Below are 9432 nucleotides of genomic sequence, written 5' to 3'. Positions count from 1 at the left end.
GAGGCCGAGGCCGCGGCCGGGGGCCCGGCAGGGGCCCGCACGGGGCAGCCACCCCAGCCCGCGCCGCCCTCACAGCAGCCTCTGCGGCCGCCCGCCTCCCCCGATGAGCCGTCGGTGGCCGCGTCGTCGGGAGGCAGCAGCCGCTTGCCACTCAGTGCCTCACTCGCCTTCTCCGACCTCACCGAGGAGATGCTGGACTGCGGGCCCGGCGGTTTCGTGCGAGAGCTGGAGGAGCTGCGCTCGGAGAACGACTATCTCAAGGTTGGGGCGTTGATGGGGAGGAGGGAAGCCCCGGGAGGCGTCGGGTTGTCACGGCCCCACGGGGTTGAGGCACCAGCCGGCCCGCTGCCCCATTGAACAAGCTGGATAAAGGGGACTAAATCCTCAGGGACCACCCCGAAGTCTATCCAAGGCTCCCTCACATCCCGCCTCCCTTTTTATTTGGGAAACCTTCTGAGGTGGAAGCTGGATGAGGATACTGGCCAAAGGGCCCTGATTTGGAAAGGGGAGGGGGGCTTGAGAAAACTGCTTTGCAAGACGTGTGGATGCGTTACTTGGGATGGCCGGGTGGATAGTCTGTGAGAGGCTGGACCTCTGCCTTCAGCTGCTCAGAACCCCCACTCCCAAGCCAGAGGCGAGGCCTTCGATGGCTCTTCTTGCTGGGGTAGGCGGTGTGCATGCTGCCAGGGAGACCTGTGGCCAGCCCGTGCCAACGAAACGCAGGAACACCATCCCGAGTCTTTACTCAGGGCTCTCCTGGGCGCAGGCCTGTCTCCGCCTGCCTTTCAGGGCGGGTCCTGTTTGAAAGCATGACATCTGGGAACATCCCTTTGGCTGGAGTCCACTTCCGCCCAGTCTAACGGTTCTACAGCCTGGGAGGATGATGTCGTGGGAGAACCAGCTCAGAGGCAGCTTCCTAAATCCCAGGATATTGTCTTCTACGCTCTCTGTGGCAAGCCCTGTATACACAGTGGCTCCACTGGCCCCTCATGGCGAGGCCCATGTCCTTCCCATGTTCCCAGTGAGAGGAAGGAAGCTCTCTATCCGAAAGGGGCATTCTCTCTGGGCATGTGGGGACCTGAGAGCTTCCCCAGGAGAGTCTTTTGCCTTCAGCCTTTCAGTAGACATGAGCACCTACTGGGTGCAAGCCAGGCTCCGTCTGCCCACTACCTGGCACTGTGGCAGATTTAGGGACAACCCAGCCCTTGTGTGTTGACCTTGGCCAGGCACACTGGAAGCTTCATGGGCTCTGATCTACTGCCACTGACTGGGCACGGTTCTGGAAGAGGCTGAAATGTTACCTACTTTTGTCATTTGATGTCTTCGCAGAACACCCAGCATGCCCCTGGCTGAGAGCTGCACAGTTAACGGCACTCTGCTGATTTACATCTGCCCAGCAACACTTAGCTTTGCATTGTGGCTCTTTCGGCCAAATTCATTTCTCTCTCAGAGTTTTGGGGTCTTGCTCAACTGTGCCTCCCCCTCCCCATTTCCCCAGGATCTATTATCCAGCATGTGTTTAGTAAATGCTTATAGAATAGAAGGACAGAGCCTGTCTAAATCAGGATAATCCACCCCTGGGTAAGTCTTCCCGAAGGCCTCATTTAGTGTTGACAAGCAGGGGTTCAGTCAGCTCCTTTAGTCTTCAGAAGCCAGTGGCAAGAAGAAAAGTAGAGGGTGGGTAGGAGGAAGGAGACAAGCCAGAAGGAGGCTTGTTCCTGCCCTCCTGGTATTCTGAGCTACTTCTTGTAGCCCCTGCCTGAGCTACTCTGAACTCATACCCTGAGGTCCTCGCTCCCACTTCCTGCCCACACAATTCACCCAGAGTAGAGAAGATGGACCATAGAGCTTTGCTTCAGGGTCTCCTCATGCACCCACCCCCATGGATTCTTGTCTATCCCAAGAAGTCACCAAGTAGAACTCTGGAGACCATCTGAGCCATAAGATAGAACAGAGTCCCAGAAGGCTGGGGATTGAGCCCAAGGTCTCAGAGGCGCCAAGGCCTGGCTGGGGACCTCCAACTGCCTGGGCCAAGGCTGAGCCTCAGTTTCCACCATTCATTCACTTTCAGGCTTTGTACGTAGGCCTCAGGCTACTGTTGGATTTGGGGTCTGTAGCTTCCTGCCTATGTGATCTTGGTCAAGTTACTCCACGTCTGTGGACCTCAGTTTTCTGTGTTGTAAAAAGGCACATCACATATCTTCCAACCTTAAGGATTAAATGAGAAAATGTGTGCAAACACCACTAGAGTGTCTGGCATGGAGTGAGCCTCAGATGAGAGTAGCTGTCATCACTGCTATTCTCAAGTGGTATGTGACACGTTTCCATGGATGCCTTTCATGTTCTCTTGTGGATTCTGTGGGGGCAGAATAGATCGTCCTCCCCATATGAAGCAGGCTGGGCTCTTTCTCCTGGGTATCTCCCTCATTCATTCATTCATTCATTCACCAACTATTTGTTTAGTGCCTACTGTGTACCAGGCACTAGTGCAGCTCTGGGGATGCAGCCATGGACAAGTATGACTGTCTGTTTTCATGGAGTTTCAGGTCTAGTAGGGGAGACTGGGATTAAACAGTCATACAGTAAACCACAATATGGATCGTAAAGGGCAGAGAAGGATACAGTGTCCCAAGAGCACATGGGGGGCTGGGGCTGCTCAGAGAGGCCAAGGGCTGAAGGATGAGATGGAGCCAGCTGAATATGAAGCTGGAGTAAGAACATTCCAGGCTGTAAGAAGTAGGAAAAAGCCTGTTGATTTCGAGGAACAGTGCTCAGGCTAGAGAGAGGGAGGCAATTGGATGAGAGAGGTGAGCAGGGCCAGAGTGTGCATTTCTCTCTGTGTACATTTGGGTTGGTCTCTGAACTTCTCCGTTTTAATCCAGCTGCAAACCTCATAGAGACGAGGTGAAATCTAGAGATTGGATAGGGCCCGTAAGTGTAGGGGCTGTTATAGGAGGTGTTGGTTTGTTCATTCTACAGATGGTAAACCATGGCCAGAGTGGGTAAGGACTTGCTCCAGGTCCCAGAGCTAGTTCCTCAGTCAGCCAGGGCTTGGAGTAAGAGTCGTTACACTCTTGACGTGTTTCCTGCCCCTCTGGGCCACTTTGCTTCTAAGATTCAAGACCTGAGTTACCAGGAGAAGGACTCCAGATCCCCAGTGTGTCCCCTGCAGGTCTTATGCTGCCTGGTTTGAGTCCTATAGAGTCTGATGGGGCCCTGCTAGGCTCATCCCCAGCTGGTGAGGGGCACTGGGAATTGTCAACTGGAGAGAGTCTCTTGGGTGATGGCAGATCTCCTGTAGCATGAAGTCTGCTCTGGGGCCCAAGTAAGGAAAGTGTAAATGGGCAGCTGTTTCCCAATGAGACAAGAGAAGGAGTTGCTTCAGAGAAGGGAGCGAGCTTGCTGTCACTTGAGTTATTCAAAGAGAAGCTGGATGACTTCACATGTTTAGATAGACATAGGGTTTGTAGAAAGCAGCTTGTAAACTGTACAGAATGTTGGTGGTTGTGATTACTCGAGGAGGATTCAGGGGGAGATTCATGTGGTGGCTACAGTTGAGCTGCCTGTCCTAGGGTCCCTTCCAGCCAAGGAAGTCTGAAGGTTATTAACTTTTGAGGTTCCAGGATTCTAAGATGCAGCTTTAGCTGCAGAGCAGACAAATTGATTATGTTTGACCTGCAAAGCCTTGGTAGTCTGAGGTCTTCCAGCTCTCCATCACTACTAACCGTCTCCCATGTACCATGTGATGAGGACATGCTGGGAACCCATTGGGTGTGGGTGGAAGAATCTGAAAGTTGGAGCCTAAAGACCTGGCTTTGAGGCCTGACTGCCATTTACTGTGTGGTTATGAGCAAGTCACTTGGCTTCTCTGAGCTACTTTTTTTTTTCTTCTCCCCATCTTTATAATGAAGATAGAACCTGCCTGAGCAACTTCATAGGATTGTTGTCAGGAATTAGGGAGGTATGAATAGACAAGAAAACATTTGCAAGCAGTGAAATCCTTCATCTCTTGGAGAATTGTAAGTATTGTTAGCCAGTGAGCTGACAGGATATCTATGTCTTCATTCTTGGGGGAACTGGGAGTGTGAGTCCCCTTAGCTGTAGGGTGTTAATAAATTGGGAGGTGCTCCAGGGAGAGCAAAAAGTTGTGATCACATGCTGTGTGGGCTCCATGAAGCAAGGCCTACCCACCTCTTTGGAGGTTCTAGATGCAAGTGTTTGAAGTGCAGCTAATCTACATGTCAGCCCAGAAGGGCCCAGAAGAAGCCCTCCAGTTGCCATTGTACAGTTGAGTAAATGGAGGCTCCAAGTCACACAGCCAGGATTCCAAACCCGGTTGGTTTAACTCTAGGTCCTGTTCTTTCTGCAGTATGACTGGAGCAGTGAGCTTTTGGTTGCTAACAGTGTGTCTAATCTTGGACATTGGTTGGTGAGAGGAATCCTGTTGTGTTCTAGGCTAAGATCGGCCGGGAACAAGTGAAGAATAACATATAATGGGGCCTGGGATCTGGAGCCTGCAGGTTGGGATGGGGGACATGCGTGTATGGATATATGTGAATATGTACCTACACCAATGAAAACTGTGATTGGAACAGGGGTCTGAGATCCTGGAGGAAGTGTTAGGGGTTTCGATTTAGCCTTAAGGGTCAGATAATGGTTAGGCTGGAGCCCACAGTGCTGGAATGTTAGAGCTGACCTGGGGACCTCCAGACCACTAATCCCTGGAATTTTATGGCTCTTGTCTCACAAATGCTATCAGCTATTGATCACTTCTAATGTGCCACCTCTGGGTTAAGTATAGCAATCTTGTATAGGGTGTTCTGATATCAGACCCATTGGATGGATGAGGAAACCAAAAGGCTCTGTAATGTGCCCAAGATCGCACAGCTGATATACTTGAGACCCTCATTAGACAACCCTGCAGAACTCCCCGTTCCCCATTGCTCTTCCACTCTCTGAGTTTCAGAGTGGAGTTCTTGCCTGGCTTGCCAGTTATAAACTGTATGACACTGGCTGAAACACTCAGCCTTTCTGAGCCTCTGTTCTTTCTTCTGTAAAATAAGGGCTAAGTATGCCTGCCCCAGGGTCATAGGGACCCTTTTCAGTGTGATGATATAGATCAAGTACACAGTAAATGTCAGTGCCTGTCCCAGTCATCACCTTTCACTTACCTGCTTCTTCAGGCATTCATTCATTAATTCATTCAATACATATTTTCTGAGTGTCTCTTGGGTACCAGTCTCTGTGCCAGATGTATGGCACAGTAGCCAGCAAGTTGTGAAGCTCCTCTCAGCTCCTTGGAGCTGTAGAGGGAGGGCTCCAGTCTATCTGTCATTGGGTAGGGGAGAGGGGTGGTCAGCAAAGCTCCTGGCTGGTCCCTGCCCTGAGTCCCAGCCCTCCTTGTGGCAACTGAGAGGTGACGTGGAAGAAGCTGCTCTGAGCTCTGGGTCTTTAAGAATCCTCAGCGGTTTGTCTGTCATGGGGGAAGGGGACAGCTCTAGCAAGATGGAAAATGAGATGGAAAATGTGAGGCAGCTGCTGCTGAGGCCTGGGGGGACCATGGCTCCCAGGGCTCCCAGCATTCCTTGCAAAGGGGCTGGGCCTGTGTCCCTGGGCACACTCTCTCTTGCACACACAAACACACATACACATATCCACAGCTTATACTCAGAGATTCACAACCACTCACAAACATCTCAATTACACATCCAGTGGCACACTTACGTTGCATACTTCCAGAAGCACACCTCTAGACATATTAGAGAGGAGACATGCTCAGAGAAGTACACAAACACACAGATACACAACCTCCTGTCTTATCATACCCACACATTACCAAATAGACACAATAGGGACTCACACTATCTAGGAGACCCTCAGCTCAGAAGCACACCCTCACACACACATCTTATACTCCCAGACACACTTGGCCATGTCCCAGAGATGGACACACAGTCTGGAGAAACACAGCCTCAGACGAATCGGAAGTATACATACATATGCAGGCACACACACACAAACCCACGCAGACTCATTCCGCACAGGCGCTAGCATCCACGGAAATCCACAGATCCACCCCTGCCAAGTGGGCACAGATACAAGCTCACAGCCAAGATACCCCCCCCCCACACACACACACACCTCTTCCATAAATAGAGCAGCAGAGGACTTTGCACACTGATCCAGGGCTCACAGACACACACCCCAGAGACACTCATACAGACACCAGCCATATACACATAAGCATGGACACTCAAACATCAGGCCTGAAGTATTTGCTAATAGGAGCCAGAGACCCACAAACCTGGGTGCCCTGACACACATACACACACTGACTGTGACATTTCACCCACACAGAAACACAGGAAATCCTGGTCTGTGTCTCCCTGGAGCTAATGTGTACAAACTACTCTTTTTGGCTCCTCCACAAGGTTTCCTTCCATAAGGCTGCTGGGAACAGTGAGGAGTATGGTGGGGGCTTGATTTTGTAACCTCCTGGATCTGGGGGCCCTAGGAACCTGGCCAGGGCTAGGTGGTAGGTGGAGCGGGGACCGGTAGGTCACCAAGTCAGGAGAAACTACACCAAAGGCCCTCAGGCCCCAAATATCCAGCACTTGGGCCTGGGCCCAGTGGGCTGAGTGAAATGGAGCAATTGTCAGGTCTGCGCACAGGAGAAACACTACCCAGGGGCAACTCCCTTCTAATCTCCTTGGGATTTCCTGCTTGCCCTCATCTCCTTACTCCTCCCCCTCTCCCTTTGCTGGAGGCTGTGGAGAGCCATGCCACTCTCATCCCTAAAGGGTGCCCTGTTCTGCCTGGGAATGGATGAATAGGAGGCCAGGACAGAGGAGGTGGAGGAGATGTGGGCTTGCAGAGAAGGGGCCTGGAAGAGGAGGCATTAGGGCTGAGGAGTTAGCCTTGAGTAGCTGCCTCTGTGCCCAGCTGCTGGAACAGTGCCTGACACATCATAGGAATTCAATAAATATTTGTCGTGTGATTGAATGAAAAGCAGTGATCAGGATCTGCAGATAGGCTTCAGGCTTAACACAGAAGAGCTGGAGGGAATGATGGGTGAGGGCAGTGACGAAGGAGAAGCTGGGAAGGAGAGTTGGGCCTGCTTGAGAAAGACATTGAATGCCGCGCTGAGCTGACGCACTGTGAACACCTCGTTGTGAGGGGGCCACATTGACCTGTAGCAAGGCTAGGAGTGGCCCCGCTTCCATGTGTCTGTAGCACTGGGCACAAGGCACAGGGGCCCAACATGGGAGGGAAGGAAGGCTGTGTGGTTTCACAGACAAATTCCACCTTTGGGGTCGGGTCCTGGGGCCAAACCTTGCTTTGTCACCTCTTCCCTGTGTATGATCTCCATGTGCAAATCCCCTTATCAAGCATCAGTCTTCCTGTCTGTAAAATGGGAATTGATTCCCTTTTGTGCAGGGCATTTGGGAGGATTAGCATTCGGGTATGTGACAATCCAGCACAGTCCTGGGCACAGAGGAAGGAAGGGAGCCCCACATTCTGTGTAGCCTCTGGGACAAAGGGAATTCCCCAGGGGAGGGCTTCAGCTAAGTTCCAGGCAGGGGCCTGACCAGCAGCCAAGGTTATTACTAAGGTCATTCCCCCAGGGCCCCATAGGCATGACCTCATCTGTGGTCACATTCTCTGCCCTCTGGTGCCAGAAGGAACTTGGAGCTGGGGTGGGGGAAGAGCTAGAGACTGGAGTATTCTGGGCCAGACTGACCCTGGACGCCACAGGTCTGCATTCTTAGCAGGTAATTCTTCCCTTCCTGAGGAGTGGCAGGGAGTCAGAGAAGGTGGGAGCAGCAAACCAACCCTTCCCATCTCCAGTGTGCAAGGCGGTTAAGAGCACCATGGTTTACAGCCAAGCTGACCCGGACTTGAATCCTGGTTCTGCCTTTTCCTCTGAGCTTTCCCTTTATGAACCTCAGTCTTATGTGTAAAGTGGGGATGCTTATCTGTACAGTGTTGCTGTGAGGATTAAATCAGAACGCATGTATCTAAGGATTAGATGGGGCCAGCTCATGCTAAGGGCTCAGCAGCTCTCCACCCTCATCACTCATCATCAGGCTCAGGTCTGACTGCCAGTGAGCCCTGGGTCCTTGATGGCAAAGTTGTGCCTGGCTCTGGATGTGGTTCTTGGCATGGAGCAGGGGCCTGGGAGGTGCGCATGGAGCTGAGTTGCATTATGGGTCTCCCTCATGTACCCCCTTTCCCTCCCACCCCAGTCTTTGAACAGCTGATGTCAGTGCTACAGGCCCTGTAACCCTTTGCTGATGGAGGGCCACCTTGAGGTCTCTCGTTCTAAGACCAAAGTGAATAATCTCCCATTGCCTGGGCTATAGAGAGCACTCAGGCTCCAGTGGAAACCCAGCTTGGGATTCCGCAGCCAGGCTGGACCAACCGAACATCTTCCCCCTGGTTTTGCCCCAGATCTGGTTATCTTCTGGGTCAGTGTCATCAACCTCTCCTCTCTGGGCTCCTCCTTGCCCCTGCCCAAGTGTCAGATCAGCCCCTGTGATCCTGCCTCCTTCAGCTTCACCTCATCCCCACTCTACCCAAACTCCCACATGCTCCATGCACCCGAGGCCTCTGTTCCAGTGCTGTTCCCACCCTAGGGCCTTTGCGCTTGTGGTTCCCTCCTCCTGCCCTTGGTTTCCTCCTCTACTTTAGTGCATTCAGCTCCAGGCCAGGCTTCTGTGTTAGACACCTAGGAGCTTCCCGTAGGCTCCTTTGGGGTGTTTACCTCTACCGTAATTAGGTTATTAATAGGGTAATTACAGGTTTTATGTCAGCCCCTCCCTCCATGTGTTCTATACTAGAACAGGGACGTTACCAGATTGAGACTTAGCCCTTTCTTTTTACACAGGTATAAACAGACTCAGAGAGGTTAAGGGGTTTGCCAAAGGTCACACAGCCTGCAAGAGGCAAGAGGCAGACTGGGGTCTCATGGTGCTCTTTCCAGATTGCCAGGGGGAATGGCAGGAGCAAAGGCTCAGCTGTGTGCAATGATGGGGTGTGCTGGAGCCTCAGTGGCCCAGGGTCACTCCCTTAACCTTCCAGCCTCACTTTCCCTCCCCAAAGACCTCTGAGCCCTGTTCTCTCCCAGCTCAGAGATTTGGCTGTAGCCCAGAGGCCGGTTAGGGGATGTTTTAAACACATTGGGATCCAAAGCTGCCTTCCTTCCTGTCCACACAAAAAGGAAAGTAGGGACACCCGCAGGCGCCCTTGCTGTGAGCATTCCCCAGAGGCAACAAGGGCTGCAGATGTCTCCCTGCTCCATCCGGTGAGGCCTGAAACGGGGCAGTGACAAGCCAGGCCCTGCCTTGGTCGGCACAGATGTCTGGACAGCTCTCAGTCAATATATGTGCATGCGCATGCACGTATAGCTTCCCACCAGAGGGAGGGTCTGTG

General features: G+C 52.4%; 1 protein-coding gene across 3 annotated transcripts in view; it reads left to right on the top strand.

Moving 5' to 3' along the window:
- Positions 1 to 6: 6 nt before the first annotated feature.
- Positions 7 to 9432, top strand: part of SOGA1 (suppressor of glucose, autophagy associated 1) — a 69010-nt gene continuing 59584 nt past the window's right edge. For 2 of the 3 annotated variants that reach the window (XM_015597057.2, XM_015597056.2), the window contains exon 1: positions 61 to 261. In XM_015597057.2, the coding sequence (XP_015452543.1) occupies positions 190 to 261 (72 nt within the window). In that variant the 5' untranslated portion in view covers positions 61 to 189. Of the gene's footprint in view, positions 262 to 9432 lie in introns of all 3 variants that reach the window. The other variant, XM_006921790.3, reaches the window with a different exon arrangement.

The sequence above is a fragment of the Pteropus alecto genome, unplaced genomic scaffold, assembly GCF_000325575.1.
Source record: "Pteropus alecto unplaced genomic scaffold, ASM32557v1 scaffold45, whole genome shotgun sequence".
Lineage (NCBI taxonomy): Eukaryota > Metazoa > Chordata > Mammalia > Chiroptera > Pteropodidae > Pteropus > Pteropus alecto.
This window is presented reverse-complemented; position numbering and strand designations above follow the sequence as displayed.